Raw genomic sequence first — 18525 nt, 5'->3', positions numbered from 1 at the left:
CTTTCCATTTTATAAGATTTCTTGCTGGGTAGGTGTTGGCCCTGGCCAGGATTTGAACCCTAGTCTCCTGTGTCAGAGCCCTTGACCAGTACACTATCCAGTGATCTACTCTAATGTGACCATATAGACGCATTAACATTTATACTTCCCACATTGGCTGTTCACTATGGCAATCAGATGCCACCTGCAGACACACCCACTGATTATGGCAATCAGCTTCCTCATAGGCTGCCCCAATCTAGAGTACCAGTATATATATGTTAAAGAACCAGTACACATCATGGAGGCGCTCATACCTGGTCCTGATCTTTACAAAGTAACATACACTTGCTATTTTTCTAGCATTTTGCCAGAGTACACATTCTCTTTTAACCCTTTGCTAGCTGAGTGATAGCTTACTGATACTTTGTCTTAGAACATATCCTAATGCTTTGCTTTACAGACTAAAGGAACTCAATTGATCATTGGCAAATGCACCTAAAATAGTGAATAGATACAGGTTGAACATTCTACCAATTTATAATGAATATATATTTGTGGGTATTTAATGCCTTTTATTTCAAATGTATTTAATATTGCTGCAGATTTTTTATTATAGTGTTATAACCATGTGTAATTGTTAAGATTGACATCCCATACACATACAATTGATTGTCTACCATTGTATATAATTTTATAGAATATTGGCATTTTTGATGCAGAACCTCATTTTTGATATTATATAAGTTCCTAGTATGTATATTGGTGCCTCCTAGCTCCATATACTGCCTGATGAATCAGGATGTTACCCGTAAAATGCGTTGCTATTACTCTGGAGCCTATTTGAATAAAGATATTTTTCAGTGAATAACTGATCGCGTGTCTATTTGTGGGAGATAAGTCCACCACTACCTCCCCCTTTTTAAATATTGTTTAACTATTTTATCCTTATCTTGCGCCTCCATTTTAAACAATTGTTTATTTAGAGTTAGGCATTAGGTGGAGAGAAGGTGGAGAGAAGTATTAGGCACCTGCAGGGGAAACAATGAAAAATAGCACCTGGTAAAAAAAGGGCACCCCATTCACAGCAACACAAATCTTAATTTTAATGGCACCGGGTGTATAAATTGGGCACCCGGTTAATTAAAGTTTCTAAATAGCGGTTACAGCTTTACATCAGGATTAAGTAGCAGTTACAGCTTTACAGCTGTTCTAATAAGCATCTTTAAAGACTCCATTTAGCAGCTACAACTTTACAGCAGTTCTAATTAGTGGCTTTAAAGACTTTGATTAAATTACTGCTTTATATTATTTATTTATTTATTGTATTTATAAAGCGCCAACATATTACGCAGCGCTGGACTATAGGAAGGACTTGGCAGTGACAGCTTTACAACGATATTAATTAGCAGTTTAGCTTTACAGCTGTTCTAATTAGTGGCTTTAAAGACTTTAATTAGCGGTCATGGCTTTACATCGGTTAATTAGCTGCTTTGAGGGGTTAATTATTATTTATGTATTGTATTTATAAAGCGCCAACATATTACGGGTTAAGGTTAGTTGCCCAATGGTGGTGTTAAAGTTAGTTGCCCACAGGAGGGTGTTAAGGTTAGTTGCCCATGGTGTGGGTTAAGATTAGTTGCCCACGAAGGGAGGTGGGTTATGGTTAGGCGCCCCCCCAGGAGGGGTTAAGGTTAGGCACCACCAGGGGAGGATTCTGGGTGAGATTAGGGAGTGGTTAGGTCAAAGTAAAATATCAATAAATATTACTGATATTTTACTATATAGAGGATGTAGTAGAATATCAGTAATTTACCGATATTTTAATGCTTTTCCTGGTGCTCATTTTACTGTACACAAAAATAGAAGTTACAGTGGGGAAATGTAGAATATTGGTATTATAACTGATTTTCTATGGCATTTCCTGGCACACATTTTACTAGCTGATAAACTGAATAATGGCTATATCTGGCACCATTTTTTTAACGGGTGTTATTTTTATATGTACGCCCTACGAGTGTGTGTGTGTGTGTGGGGGGGGGGGGTAGGCATAAGGTGGGGAGTTAGGGTTAGCGTTTATAAAGGAGGGTTCAAGTGAGAATGCGTGCTGGTACTACACTACTAGTAAAATATCAGTCTTTTAAATTACCAATTTTACTATTAGCGACACCACCTGTCACTGTGATACGTACTCCAGAATGGTGCTAATGTATTTTACACTGAGTGGTGTTTTGCCATAATTGTATACACGGGAACAGAGGCGCCAAAAGGATAAAATATGAAATAACTTTTAAAATATGGAGTGGTAGTGGTGGACTTACCTACTCCAAAGGAAAAAATCGAAAAACAATACAATTTATTGATATATTCCTTGGTTTGTTTGTAACACATTTCGCACATTTGGAGCATATAGCTAAAAGCCATCCAGGTCTTTGCCAAGCACCTCTGTCTTTGCCATGCCTAGGGGACAGTGTCTCAACAGAACTTAATAACTATTGACCTAACCACTCCCTAATCTCACCCAGAATCCTTCCCTGGTGGTGCCTAACCTTAACCCCTCCTGGGGGGCGCCTAACCATAACCCACCTCCCTTCGTGGGCAACTAATCTTAACCCACACCATGGGCAACTGTCCATGTCTACCATAAAAGTTATGGCCTTAGGATTGTTAAAAAAAACTTTGCTGTATGTAACTGCTATCAATTTTGCTATTAATTTGAGAAACAACAGTACAGAGTTATTCTTAATATTTAATGTTCTTAATTCATGTAACATCTGGTAGCCACTTGTTAGCTATTGGTATATGTCACTCAAGTGAAATCAACAAAGTAGACAAAATTACAGCTTTTACAGCAAGTAAATTAAGTGTATTTGAAAGCAACATTACAATTTAAATAGATACTAATAGGACTTGCTAAAAGAATAAAGTATACAAGATTTATTGATCACGACCTTCTAAACTTTACTTGTGTGAGCATTCTCATATGTTTCTACTTTTCACTTCTATGATTATTTTAACAATGGATTTATTATAAAGAATTGGGGACTTAAGAACATATTTATCTGGGAATAAAGACAATTTCCTAATTGAGTTTCACTTAACAAATATGTACAAATACAACTAATTAATGTTCACTGTCAGAATGTTACATAATGCTAAAGTGTTTCAAACATAAGTATTTTTTGTAAAGTGACCATAACACCTGTGAACTGTGATGTGATCTTAAGGACCCTCAAAAAAAGAAAAAAGTGGTAAAAGGAGCTTTTAAATGTAAGAATTTTAGGTTTCTTAAATAGCGATATGAGTAGAAACCAGAGGTGGTTGCTCTCCAGAAAACAAACTGTGTAATCACTGATCACAGTTCCAGATAACTGAACATAAATTATTCACTCAAGAATCGGGAGGCAGCCCAATAAATAAATAAATGGATAATTAAAATAAAATAAAAATAAGAGTGTGGGTATATTAGCATTCATAACAGATGCAACAAAATGGAGGATGTTGGCTTACAAAAACAGTTTGCGCGCAGAGTGTTCTGCACTAGTCTCTTCCACTGCGGTGAACGTTTACATATGGCTAGCTGCTTCCATGTGCTACTTCAGTTTGCATTTAATTTTCATCTGAGGTTAGGGTTTAGTGCATAGTTTGCATCTGTTTTGAATACAAGGGTCCATATGCAATTCACTTTTTCACCTGACTTTTCTCCCAGGAGATAATTTTTCATCTTCGATTTAAAATAACTTTTCAGCACTTTTCAACTAAAAAAGTACCAAAAAGCATGTGAAACAGTACTATCAAAATTATTTTGAGTATTTTCTTGCTTGCTGGGGGCTTAAAAGGCATTTTATTGACAAGTTTCAAAATATCACCTAGGAGAAAACTCGGGTGAAAACGTGAATTGCATATGGCCCAAGGTGTGTATTTAGCCTCTAGGGAACTATGTGTGTTGGTAGTCATTTCAAGAGAACCCGAGGCGGGGTTCTTACATCGCAATTCGCATACAGAGGCTGGGTCTGTCTATAGAGCCCAGCCTCTGTTGCTAGTTAGTTTCCCACAAAGACCCCCCTGCGCACTGTCAGACCCTATAAAACACAGCCGCGCTATGCGGCTGTGTTTACCTCATGAATGTCAGTCTCGGCTGCTCCCCCGCCTCCCGAATCGCTCCGGTCCCCGCCCGCGTCTTTTCCCTCCAATCAGGAGGGAAGGGATGTGGGCGGGGACCGGAGCGATTCAGGAGGCGGGGGAGAGCGGAGACTGACATTAGTGAGATAAACACAGCCGGCTGCGACACGCTGCGTGTCGCCAGCGCGGCTGTGTTTTATGGGGTCTGACAGCGCGCAGGGGGGGGGGTACCGGCTTTGGAGGAAACTAACTAGCAACAGAGGCTGGGTTCTATAGACAGACCCAGCCTCTGTATGTGGATTGTGATGTAAGAACCCCGCCTCGGGTTCTCTTTAAGGTGCAGCTTGAATAGGAGCCCTGCCAATTTCTCTCTGTTCCCAAAAAATGTGTAAACCATGTCCAGCGGCCCTAGGTTTACACTATGTTTTTTGTTCTTTAGTGGTTAGGGCCTCTTCCATGAGGAGACCTCACCACAGTGGAAGAGTGTATTGCGGAGCACTGTGCGCACAAACTGTTTTTGGAAGCCAATAGCCTCCATTTTTTGCATCTGTTTTGATTGCAAGTTGTTTAACCTGCCTATATTTAGGCTCTGCACATCTATTCAGTTTGTCATTCAGATGCAGCCTGCCTTGTGAAGTGCTGCCACCTCCTCCTGCTGTATAGAAATTTAAGTTTGCATATGACTAGAGATGGCCCGAACGGTTCGCCGACAAAGGTTCCCGACGAACTTCCGGGGTTCGCGATCGCGGAGAACAGCTAACTTTTCCGGAAGTTCGGTTCGCCCCCATAATGCTCCATTAGGGTCAACTTTGACCCTCTACATCACATTCAGCAGGCACATTGTAGCCAATCAGGCTACACTTCCTCCTGGAGCCACTCCCCCCCCTTATAAAAGGCAGGCAGCGTCGGCCATTATACTCACTCCTGTGCCTGCAATAGTGAGAGAAGGGAAAGCTGCTGCAGACTCTCTCATAGAGAAAGATTAGTTAGGCTCTTAGCTTGCTCCTTGCTGATTATTATTGGTAAAAAAGCCCCCCACAACAGCTCTTTTGAGAGCTAATCTTGTTCTTGTGATCTATTTTTTTTTCTGTGTGTCCCACTGACAATTGTGTTGCATAGACAGCCTTGATAATTCATACTGTGTGTTTGCCACTGGCAGGACCACCACATTCAGTGACTACCTGTGTGTGTGACAGGTAATCATTGTAATACCCATTACTGCATATACCTACCTACCTGTTGTTCACAGTGCACCCACCTACCTACGTGAGTGCACGTAGAGTCACTCTGCCTGTCCGGTATCTGTCTGTGACAGGTGCACATTGTAATACTCATCACTGCATGCACCTACCTACCTGTTGTTCACAGTGCACCCACCTACCTACGTGTGTGCATGCAGAGTCACTCTGCCTGTCCGGAATCTGTCTGTGTGTGACAGGTGCACATTGTAATACTCATCACTGCATATACCTACCTACCTGTTGTTCACAGTGCACCCACCTACCTACGTGAGTGCACGCAGAGTCACTCTGCCTGTCCGGTATCTGTTATGATCATGTCTGCAGCGTTTACTGCTGGCTGCAGTGGTATTGTAACCCAAGCAGTTCTGATGTCATTACATGCATTTTCTTGCATAGTTTGGTTTGCACTTAAACTAGTTGCTGATTCCATCTGCAGTCGCTCTGAAGTTAATGACAGTTTAATATGCTTTTGTGTAAACAAACATTGTCTGCTGCAATGGAGGGGCAATCCCTTTCCTGCAGGCTGCATATCATTGTCTGCCTTTTCCTGCTGTCAGCCTGTGATTAATTACCATTCACTTGTGTGGGAATCTGCAGGTCTGCTCCCATTGGATGACCTCAGTATAAAGAACTGCTTCCTGCAATGCTTGATGGGCTACCATAGTCTCAGATTCTGTCTGTTACTCTGCCCGTGCCCCACCTCGTTCCTAGTCCGTGTGGACTGCGCTGACTCCTGCGAAGGGGTCAGCGAGTCCTCCTAGTTCTGCTCTTGTTCTAGAAGTTGTTACTCTGCTTGTCTTGTGTCATATATTGGTTCATCGCCAATATATATGCATACTTGCGCATTTTATTATTTTCCTTGTATTCGTGTTACGTTGATACATCAGTGTCGCTGATATATACGTACACGAACTGTTTATATCCTATGTTCCGTTAGTCAGCGTTCCAGCACGCTGAGCTAGTTATCCTGTTCCTGGTCCTGTTTGTGGATTGCGTTCATCTCTGCGAAGAGATAGCGAATCCTTCTGAGTCCTGTTCCCTGTATTACTCCAGCCTTAGTCAGAGTTCCTGCTTATGTCATATATCGGTTCATTGCCGATATATACATATGTTAGTCAGACGTTACAAATAGTTTCATTGATAGCTGTAATTGTAATACGCTAGGAAATCATACTTATTGTATATTTATCTGTGTTACGTTCATCTATCTTGATCCTGCTATTTCCTGACTATCCTGTCCTGTCTTTGTGAGGCACGCCATTGCTGCAAACGCATTGGCTACCTCATTCCAGTCTGTTTTATTGTGGACGCTTGCTGTCACTAAGTAGTGGCTAGTTAAGCAAGCGTTCATTCTGTCTACCTGTCCTGATCTCCTCAGTCCTGGTTTATGCGCTCAGCGCTACTTTGCGCTGAGACGTTATTACGAAAGTGTTGTTTGTGGCTGTTCGGATCTGCACCGGCTCTGTGCACCACAATCTCCTATTGGAGTCAGTCCTCTCCTCCACTAAACTGGGGATATCCTGATTCCTTGTGCTGGTGTGTGTACCTCCTTCACGTCAGCTTATGTGTTGCATGCTGACTGTGGAGATTACACCTCCAAGCTTAACATTATGGTAGCCCCTTTACCAATCCCTATTGTGGGGGGAATTTCCAGAAATTATGACACTGTTTGTCAGGGGTCCTGCTCCTTTAAAAAATTTGAAAAGCTTGGTCCTGAAGTTACAGACAAATTTATATCAGAATTGGTTAAAGTTCTGGCCAATGCCGACTTTCGGGCTTCTGCAATTTCTACCTGGTCTGATTGGATCGTTTGTGCTCTTTTTAAGGGCAAACTTTTTGATTGGGCAATCGATGTCTTAGATAATCTCAGTTTAGACAAAGTCCTTTGCAATTTATAGCTTTTGTAATTCACAATTGGTTGCGCATAGATCCATTGCCTTTTCCTCTTAATGAACTCCTGGCAGCAGGCCAATCAGCTGCTCCTTCAATTGCTTGCAAGAATGAGCAGCAAGCAGAAAGTGTTACTGATAATTTTCCTGCAGCTTTGAATAAATCACCAAAAACAGCAAGGTCAAAGGCAAAACGCAAACGTTCTAAGAAACGTGTCCAATCTGCAGAATCGTTATCTTTAGCGACTGCGCATCAGACCTGCAATGAGATTCTGCCATTAACAGATAATGAAATGCAATTGTCTTTCAGGGGAGTTAAATGGACTTATGAAACTACTAATGAACTTTCATCACTGGCTAGGGAAAATAAAGATTTTTGTTTAAAAGAATTATCTGAGTATGATTATGAGGATATATTACGGAGTATTGAACAAATCAATCTATTCGTGCAGCAAGAAAAATTTGCATACACTACAGTCCAACACTTGCTACAGGTATTGGAGATCCTTAGGAATAAGAAATCTGTCAATCGCCTGCTAAATAATCCAATGTATGTTTCTGCCAAAACCACATTTGCAAACTGTGATCTGCCTGTTAAGTATGCTTGGAATCCTCCATTTGAGAAAGGAGAGATGGAAGCTCTGGTCAATGAATGGAAGAATGATTCAAGTTCATTTTGTCAATTTTACAGTGCAAAAAGTGAATTAGTATTGAATGCATGCATTAAGTCTGCCTATAACCTAATAAAAACTGGTGTGTGTGGGTATGACCTTGTGGCTCCATTGATCGATGTGTGGAAAATGATTTTGGACGATTTTTATGCGATTCAATCAGTTGATACCAGGGAAGACACACTGTCAATTGGAGACTGTTCCACTTCTCCAGTTACTGAGTCCCTGCCATGTCTTGTGAATGTTCCTGTAACTTCACCCTGTACCATGGATAACTCAGTGTTACTTCCCAGTAAAACAGAAGCCACTGATACTTTCTTAACTTTGCCCTGCACAAATTTCTCAGCAGAGAATCCAGAGGTCCTGCTGACTTCTGAGTCCAGCCTAGCCAGTACTCATGAGTCTTTGTTCAGTGAAACAGACACCAGAAAAATCTTGCCTGTCTCTGCAAACACTTCTGCAGAAATTACCTGTGTTAATAAAGTTCAACTCCTGTCTGATCCAGCAGATGCCAATAGATGCACTACATCAGTTTCCGAGTCCCAGCAATCCTGTCCAGAAACCTCAGAACCCCAGCATCTAAATTTTCCAATTTCACAATTGAATGGTGATTTAGATGCGCAAACATTGTGTTTTGATCTTCCTGTTTCTACACCTCACTCTAGCTTCGTGAATAACTCAGAGCGTCTGCTATGTGAATCCGAAATCGCAGAATTATTACCGTGTTCAGAAAATGTTCCAGTAAATTTGCCCTGTACCATGAATTGTGCAGTAGATCTCTCCAATGAAACTCAGGTCACAGAATCATTATGCTGTCCAGCAGGTGCTTCCATGGTTTTGCCCTGCAATATGGACTGTTCAGTGATCCTGTCCAGTGAAGCTGTGGTCGCAGAGTCTTATGCTTCACCCAGTACTTTGGATACTTCAAACCCTCTAGCAGAGGAGTCTGAGGCACTGCTTACCTCAGTTGGTGTTGCAGTAATATTCACTTGTCTAGCAGCTGTTTTGGAATTACAGTCTGCTCTAATAAAACTTGATGAATTTCTGCCCAGCGAAGCAGAAGCCATTGAAATATTGTCCTCGTCAGCAAGTGTGTTAGATACCTTGCCCTGTACACAGTCTGATTTAACCAATGTTGTTGAGTCCCTCTCCAGTGTTGTAACAGCCGAGGAACTCCAGCCCTGTCCTCTGAATGTTTCAAAAGTCTTGCCCTGTAACATGGATAATTCTGACTTGCTGGAAAAAATAATAGAAATCTCAGAATTTCAGTCCGGGTTAATGAGTGTTTCTGAAACCCAGCCCTGTATCCTGGAAAATTCTGGTTCTCTGGCCGGTGTGGCAGAAGTTCCAGAGTCCCCTTTCTGTCCAATGAGTTACTCAGTTTTGCCTAGTTCAGTGGGGATTGCTGCACTACTGACTTGTTTTGCAGCCCTTCATGAGCTCCAATCCAGTGTATTTGATGAGTCTCTGTCTAGTCCAGAAGAAGTTATGGGAACCCTGTCTAGTTCGGTGCATACATCGGAAGATTTGTCCTGTCTTGTAAATGCCCCTGAACATGATTTGTTAATAACCTTGCTGGAATCAGAGACATCTAAGTCTGATCCTGCATTTTTTAGTGAGAATCCAGTAACTGTGAAGTCTAGTCATGATGATTTTTTTTTGCCCAGTCCTGGTTTGGGTCCTACCTTGACTGACTTTGAGGTTCGCAGTTCCTTGACATGCCCAGAAGTCTCTCTTGTGCCGGTGTGCCCAGATGTGCTTCGTATGCCAGAGTGCCCAAGTGTGTCTGTGTTGGCGTGCTCACACGCTTCCCTAGTGGAGACATGTTCTGATGTTGCCGGTTGGCCTGCATGCCCGGAGATGGTTCTGGTCCCTAAAAAACCTGATCTTGATGTTTGTCCTTGTGACCCTGACTCTAGAGTTGCCCTGGGTTCCATAGGGGTTCTTGATAGTTCTCCATATGAGCCTAAGGGGCATTCTGACCTGTGGGGATCTCTTTGGAGCTTCCAAGTGTTCTGGGAGATCTCTGAGGAAACTTGTCCTGGTACCTTGGACTGGTTCAACGGTGGGTTTTGTGTTGGTAGGGACAGTTCCGGTGGGCATTGCAAAGGCTTTGGCGTTTTTGGACAGTCCCTGGAAGGCGGTGGGTATCGCTCAGAGAGTTTCTGGGGGCTTTTTTCTGGAAGTCGTGGTTCTGATGGGTATCACACTGAGGCTTGTAGTGCTGACGGGCATGGTTCTGTAGGTTCTGGTTCTGATGGGTCCAGTCTTGTGGGGACTGATTCTGGAATTTGGTCTTGCCGGGCTGTCCCGGTCATCATGAATTATCAGTCAGATTGTTTTGTTGGGAATTTCAGTTTTGAAAAGCGTCTGGTATCCGCTTTTAAGGGGGGGTAATGTTATGATCATGTCTGCAGCGTTTACTGCTGGCTGCAGTGGTATTGTAACCCAAGCAGTTCTGATGTCATTACATGCATTTTCTTGCATAGTTTGGTTTGCACTTAAACTAGTTGCTGATTCCATCTGCAGTCGCTCTGAAGTTAATGACAGTTTAATATGCTTTTGTGTAAACAAACATTGTCTGCTGCAATGGAGGGGCAATCCCTTTCCTGCAGGCTGCATATCATTGTCTGCCTTTTCCTGCTGTCAGCCTGTGATTAATTACCATTCACTTGTGTGGGAATCTGCAGGTCTGCTCCCATTGGATGACCTCAGTATAAAGAACTGCTTCCTGCAATGCTTGATGGGCTACCATAGTCTCAGATTCTGTCTGTTACTCTGCCCGTGCCCCACCTCGTTCCTAGTCTGTGTGGACTGCGCTGACTCCTGCGAAGGGGTCAGCGAGTCCTCCTAGTTCTGCTCTTGTTCTAGAAGTTGTTACTCTGCTTGTCTTGTGTCATATATTGGTTCATCGCCAATATATATGCATACTTGCGCATTTTATTATTTTCCTTGTATTCGTGTTACGTTGATACATCAGTGTCGCTGATATATACGTACACGAACTGTTTATATCCTATGTTCCGTTAGTCAGCGTTCCAGCACGCTGAGCTAGTTATCCTGTTCCTGGTCCTGTTTGTGGATTGCGTTCATCTCTGCGAAGAGATAGCGAATCCTTCTGAGTCCTGTTCCCTGTATTACTCCAGCCTTAGTCAGAGTTCCTGCTTATGTCATATATCGGTTCATTGCCGATATATACATATGTTAGTCAGACGTTACAAATAGTTTCATTGATAGCTGTAATTGTAATATGCTAGGAAATCATACTTATTGTATATTTATCTGTGTTACGTTCATCTATCTTGATCCTGCTATTTCCTGACTATCCTGTCCTGTCTTTGTGAGGCACGCCATTGCTGCAAACGCATTGGCTACCTCATTCCAGTCTGTTTTATTGTGGACGCTTGCTGTCACTAAGTAGTGGCTAGTTAAGCAAGCGTTCATTCTGTCTACCTGTCCTGATCTCCTCAGTCCTGGTTTATGCGCTCAGCGCTACTTTGCGCTGAGACGTTATTACGAAAGTGTTGTTTGTGGCTGTTCGGATCTGCACCGGCTCTGTGCACCACAATCTCCTATTGGAGTCAGTCCTCTCCTCCACTAAACTGGGGATATCCTGATTCCTTGTGCTGGTGTGTGTACCTCCTTCACGTCAGCTTATGTGTTGCATGCTGACTGTGGAGATTACACCTCCAAGCTTAACAGTATCTGTCTGTGGGTGCACATTGTAATACTCGGGACGTGCATACCATGCCTGCTGCCTTCCTTGGATATGTGTGTTAGCCGTTCCTGCTCCTTTGCCCACAGCGTGACTGCTGCCTTCCTTGGATGTGTGGTGGTGGTAGCCGTTTCTTAGGCTCACACTCCGGACCGGCACTCGCAATGGCAGACTTGCCCTCCATAACAGATTCCCGTTACAGGCAGTGAACAGCCAGCAGAAAAAGTAATTTAAAAAAATAGATGTAGGCTTTAACTATGTTATAGAAAGAGCCATTGAAAGTTGATAAGGCAGTCAGACATTACCTGACATCACTGAGTGAGGAAGAGCAATCTGGCCATGGTGCGCACCAGTCCTGCACGGCGTCACTACACAAACAGCTGTTTGCGGTGCGTTACACAGTGAGTTTGGTGTGTCAGTGTGAAGCAGTACTCTAATTATACTCCCTGATTGATGTATACACATGCAAGATGTTTCAAAGCACTTTAGAGTCTAAGACCTGCAATTTAGCATTCAGTGTGATTTCTGCCCTTAAAACGCTGCTTTGCATCAAATCCAGATTTTTCCCCGGGACTTTTGGCGTCTATCCCACTCTGCCATGCCCCCCTCCAAGTGTTAGACCTCATGAAACATCTTTTCCATCACTTTTGTGACCAGCATAAGTGTTTCTATTTTTCAAAGTTCGCCTCCCCATTGAAGTCTATTGCGGTTCACAAAAGTTCGTGCGAACCAAACTTTTTGCAGAAGTTCGCGAACCCGCTTCACGAACCGAAAATCGGATGTTCGGGCCATCTCTACATATGACTAGCTGCATCCATGCGGTATTTCAGTTTGCATTCTGTTTCAATCTAAGTTTAGGGTTTAGTGCATAGTTTGCATCTGTTTTGCATCTGTTTTGAATACAAGGTGTGTATTTAGCCTCTACTCTAGGGGCTCTGCACACCTCTGTTGGTAGTCATTTCAGGTGCAGCCTTGGTAGGAGCACTGTCAATTTCTCTCTGCTCTCCATCATTGAGGTAAACCGCCTCTTCTTTTTACATTTTAGATGTTTTTAATTTAGAATTATTTACCTCTGGGTGCCTCTTACCCTGTTTATGTTAAAGTGAACTATTTTTTCACAATATCGCATAAGATCATTCAACAAAAATGTGTTAAACGATGTTTCAACATGCATGCCATAAGCAGCAATAATTTGTTTTTGAATGACTAGCATCCTTATTGACTTTTTTGCGGGTTTTGCTGCAATCGTATAAATGATCTAAAAAAACACCCAGTGACCTATGGGGCCCATGCAGTCTCACACCATTTTCCCTAAGTCCATATAATTTGCCTTTTTTAGGCAGTGTGGGGAGAAGCAGCAAAGGAGAATGAGCCAGGAAGAGAAGGCAAGCATCTGAAGCAAGCAAATGCAGATAGTATGTTGTGCAGCCAGGGGACTGTAAAAGAGGAGGAAAGAAGGAATGAGTTAGAGAACAGTAGGTGAAGTGGCTGTGTCATGCAGGAGGAGAGCATGTGAGTGACTGTGTCATGCAAGAGGAGAGTCATACAGGAGGCCATGTGCTGAGGAGCATGTGCAGACAAGGGCTCAACAAATCATGATACAGGACTCAGAACACAAACCTGTAGTGATAAGAATGTTTTTTTTTTTTTCTCCACCAAGTGTGCGTGTAGATTTCAGTATGTGTTCTGGTGTGATTTTTACTTGTGTAATCTGTGTGTGTCTGTGTTAAGATCTTCAGGTGTGTTATTGACCTCCCCACTGAAGTGAGAGTCTCCCCGAGCACAGAGTCTAAGTGACCACGTTGTTTTCACCAGACGTCCCGCAAGGAACGCTGGACTTCGCTGCCTAGTGCCCACTAGGCTGCGCTCAGAGAGCAGGAAGCATAGTTCTTAGGACAAGCCAGAGGCTGGGACAGGCAGCAGACAGGCATAAACGTGAGACAGGCCAGAGGTCGGGACAGGCAGCAGACAGGCGTAAACATGAGACAGGCCAGGGGTCAGGACAAGCAGCAGACAAACATAATCGTGAGACAAGCCAAGGGTCGGTACGGGCGGCAGACAAGTGTAGGTCAGGAACAAGCCAGGAGTCAAACACAGGAAATCAATCAGGAACTGCGGGCTGAGTACTGGTACTGAGCTAGCCAAAGCTGTGCGAACTGACAGCACCTACTGCAAAGTGAGACTGGCTTTTATAGGCCAGCCCCGTGTTTTGGTGCTAAGTTCAAATCTCGGGCATGTGCAGACACCTTCGTCATTACGCAGGAACGCTTACAATAGTCCACATCCATGCATCCGCCAATGCGGAAATGGCCACCGGATGTGACACCATACGGTGTCACCTGTCGGGAGAGAAGCAACAAAGCACAGCCTGGCCGGCGTGCACACCCATGGAGAGGACGCCGAGCGCCATGACAGTAACTATAACAGTCTGTTTGGGATGGTCATTGGTCAATGAGATGCAAATACTTCTGAGTTGATGCAGGATTTTTAAATCTTGTATGCAAGTTTGTGCAGCATAAATCAAATTCTAGATTTGATTGGTCCATTTTTAAGATGCATTGATTTGTATACACACTTGCATAACCCTGCATCAACTTGCATCACATTGATCATCATCACTGGTGCCTGTATGTGTCTCGGTGTAAAGCGTGTGTTCAGGTACTAGTATAGGGCAAAGGTGAAGATACCACATTAAAAAAAAAAAAAAAAGCTTTTACTTATAAACATACAAATCTAAACTTCCCTGCGTATATATTCCAGGAAACTGAAATATCCTTCAATAAATTAACTTAAGTGGGTTTCATGAAATGGGAGGATTTTCCCATTAGGTAGTCCATGGACATCCCTGACAATCCTACAGCCAGTGAAGTCTGAACTCCCAGTCCCATCCTGTAAGCTTAGCAAGGCTGCCCTCATAATTCTATTTTTTACAGGTTCACTTTCAGTTCACAGCGGGAAACCCCTGGGAGCCATCAGAAGAGCTTGTCTTTCTCAGTTAACCTTCTGCATTACTTCTGGTTACAGAGAAATGCTCTGCTGACTAACAGTAGAAACATAGCTATAATACAAGTTTACAAATCGATTGAAAGAAGGAATCCCGCTGCACTGATGGTGAAATAAAAGTCTAATTTTCATTGCAGCATTAGACAATACAGTGCAACAGCTCACATGTATCGGAGTTTACAAATGTACACACCATAGATATAATATTTTACATATAATTAAGAAATGTCTGAATGCTGTAGCCTTGCTACCCTCCCTATCTGGAAGAGGGCCATTAAATCACTGGTTACTGGTAAGAGATGTAACATTCCCTTGACTATAGAATGTATCAAAGAAGTCCAATCTGATATCACTGTCAGCTTTAAAAATGTTTACCTGGATAAAGTTTGAAATGGAAAGCTATAACCCCCCCCCCCACCACCACCACCACCACCACCATTACCAAAAGTTAGATAGTCCAGAGGCTTCCTGATCCATTCACAAGCTCATTGTTCATGTTGGGTTTCTATGAATATATTAGAAACCAGATATGTTCTCATGTACAAGTATGTACTGTACATGCGCAAATACGACAGCATGCTACTGCGCAGACATGGCTATTCTCAAGCAGACATGGCAAAGAATTTTATCCGTAACATGTAGTGTTCCAAAAAACACAGCAAGATATTTGAAGCCAGTGGTGTGCCGTCTCATTTCTTTATTGAATTTGTCCAAGACCGTTTGAGCAATCCAGCTGAGACTTGGCACTGGCTAAATACCAGGTTTGACATACCTGCAGAGCTGTTCCCTTGGCAATACACTTTTGATTGTGGCTATTCTCATGCATGCACTAAATGGCAGGACTTGTACCTAGAGAGAAGCATGGCCATTAAGAGGAAGAGGGTTCCAGCCAGTAGAAGGTCAAGAAGGACATGGGAAGCCTCTGGAGTATCCAGAGGCTCATTTCTACTTAGGCAAGTAGTTGAACAATTATCTCCTAGCAGAAAACTCAGGAGAAAAAGTTAATTGCATATGGCCTCATGTGTGAAACCAGCCTAAAAGAACTCTCTACTCTAGACATTCACTTTAGACAAATCATCTAGCAACAACAACAACAAAACATTTGTAAAGTGCTTTTCTCCTGTGTGACCCAAAGCACATATGCTTGTCTCAGATCAGAAGGATTTCCTCTCTTTATCCCGGGGCTTGAAAACGGCTACTTTGGGACTTGGAAACAGACCAGAATAATGACCTTAGGTCATTATTACCTTAGTGGCTACTTTGGGACTTGGAAACAGACCAGAATAATGACCCTAGGTCATTATTACCTCATATAACCTTAATGACCTTGGGTAAAAACCCATAATATAAAAAAAAAAAAAAATACCAATAATTAAAAAAAAAACTATACATTTGAAGACGGTTTTGATTTTGTGGCAAATCATGACATCTAAGAGTTTTTTCAATATTGTATTGGTTTTCTGCAAATCAAAATGCATGGAAATTTGATGAAAATAATCAAACAGCCTTTAAGTCGCAGACCTGTGTTATTGATTAATATATTCCTCAAATATATGCAGTAAAACAGAAACCAAAATATATAGTTTATATACATATAATTTGATTGTAATTATTAGTTATGGGTAATGTATGTACATTTTTATTTGTATTTTATTATTATTTTTTTGTATACATATAAGTTATCTATGTTTTGGGTAAGGGATCCCATAACCAGGGATCCCATAACCCTGGTGTGGGATACTTATAATAACTCTATACTGAGGCATACAGTGCATGCCAAATAATATACCTTTCCCCATTTTGGGGAAAGGAGTGAGTTGGGTTAGTGTGTAAGGCTACATGGGGTGCAGCCTTACACGTGGTTTAAGGGTTTTGTGTAATAGGTAAATGATAATAAAATGTCAATATATGTTTTCAAAGTTTTATCCATTAAATCAATAGAATAAGTAAATAGTGATATGACCAAATTTATGTACTTTTTTTTCCTCAACAGGAAAGGGAAAGGGAAAGGGAGATCTTAACCTGCCCAATCAGCTGCTGGCACAGAAGATCCTTATGAGTCTGGCATTCCAGTCTTGGCGCCAACAACTATCCACAGGCTTCCAGCTGTAAAAAAGTATTCCAAAGTATATTGCACTTCTATGTAGAAAAAGTCACTTGGCGCTTTTTATATAATGGCACTGGGTGGGCGACAGAATGGAAAACTGCACTGAATGGTTTCCTATTTTCCTTACCTTTTTATCTGTTTCAAAGTAAGAAATGCCATTTAGTTTATTCTTATCATAACATCCACATCACTTTCCCTCTAGAATTAAGGGATGTCAGCACAGAGTTACCTCCTCCTGCTCTATACGAGATTAGGCAGCTCTTCTTCAATGTCTAATTAACAAGAGACTACTATGAGATATGGAATTATTACAGTCGCACACTGTTATTGACCCAGAAATAGTTGTACGGTCATCAGCATAGTGTAAGAAAAAGTGATGCATAAAAGCATTAAAGGCCATCTGCCACATCAGAAGGAGCATCACTGTGTTGAATGATAAATGGAAGCAATGCAAAATGTAACTTTCTTTAAAAGTTATTGCCAGTTTTAATGAAGAACCAGTTGTCCTTTCAGCTTCTACATAAAGCAGCATGAAAGTCATGGAAAAAGAATCAAGCTGCAAGAGATCTATAGAAGCTATGTACTCCAAGATATGAATGTTCTGTCATGAAGTACCTTCTTGTGGCTGCTGGGATCTGCCTCACACAAACACTGACTTTACTTTACGCCACAATGATTGTACTGCCAAAACGCCATACCATGAGTAAAAATGACTCATTCATGTTTCCACACTGAATCTATCTGCAGTATTTTCAAGGGGAGAAGCTTAGTTCTGCTTTAAAGGGAATCTATAGTGAACATAAACTTATAATATAATGATTTAAATGTGTAGTACTGCTAAGAAATAAAACATTATTAGCAAAGATATGAGTCTCATATTGTTTTCAGTACAGGAAGCGTTAAGAAACTTCAGTTATCTATGCAAAAGAGCTACTTTGAGCTCTGTGACTTTATAAAGTCGTGGACAGCACTGTCTTTTGAAGCACTTATCTCAACTGTCTCTTATTGTTTCTTATTTGTTTATGGTTTTTCTGCAGAGAAAGTTCAAAGGGTCAGTAGCCTGCTCTGTGAAATCGTTTAAAATCCTAAGTGTATTGTGGAAACTGCAATTATTAGAGAATGATACAATGTTATAAAAAAAAAGCTATATACAAGAAAATAAAAATATGACATTATTTTCTTTGCTACTAATGTTCTATTAACTATCCGTACTACACAACCAATTCATTATATCATGGGGTGTTTTTTTCACTTCAGTGCCACTTTAAATCTCTGACACTGTTCTAAACATTTACCTCAATAACCCAGTGTGGCTGTGCTCAGGCTTGAGACCAACGTCAGGAAAAATAGTTTTGTTAAATGAGAGGAGGGGGAAGGACCCAATTTTTTCCAATTTTACTGCTGTCTCTGTGCTTCCATGAGAATTTTCCTAACTTTCTATCTAAAAGGGAAATCTGTGAATCTTGTTAATAGGTAGAGACACAGCAATAAATAAAGAATTTTGTTGTAGGGCGGATAAGAGTTAAAACCTCTCCAGTTTATATTGCTGTCATTTATTTTCTGTTACAGAGTTCACAGTAACATCATGGAGGTCCACAGAGGTCCCAGTAAGAGAACATGATGAAAAATGTTCCCAATATGGCCACAGACAGTAGTACGATCCTCATCCATTTTAGACTTTGCAGTATGTTACATGACCAAAAAGTCTTGTAGTATATATATATATATATATATATATATATATATATATATATATATATATATATATATATATATATATATATATATATATATACAG

At 41.5% G+C, this 18525-nt stretch overlaps 1 protein-coding gene across 1 annotated transcript in view; it reads left to right on the top strand.

The window, feature by feature from the left end:
- The window catches only part of CXCL12 (C-X-C motif chemokine ligand 12), a 143213-nt gene extending 125621 nt beyond the window's left edge, over window positions 1-17592 (top strand). Inside the window, exon 4 of the mRNA XM_068255309.1 lies at window positions 16614-17592. Within this exon, the coding sequence (XP_068111410.1) occupies window positions 16614-16641 (28 nt within the window). The 3' untranslated portion in view covers window positions 16642-17592. The remainder of the gene's footprint in view (window positions 1-16613) is intronic.
- The last annotated feature ends 933 nt before the right edge of the window (window positions 17593-18525 follow it).

This window comes from Hyperolius riggenbachi, chromosome 10, assembly GCF_040937935.1.
Source record: "Hyperolius riggenbachi isolate aHypRig1 chromosome 10, aHypRig1.pri, whole genome shotgun sequence".
Classification (NCBI taxonomy): domain Eukaryota; kingdom Metazoa; phylum Chordata; class Amphibia; order Anura; family Hyperoliidae; genus Hyperolius; species Hyperolius riggenbachi.
The sequence above is the reverse complement of the archived record's forward strand: the minus strand, read 5'-3'. Positions and strand labels throughout refer to the sequence as shown.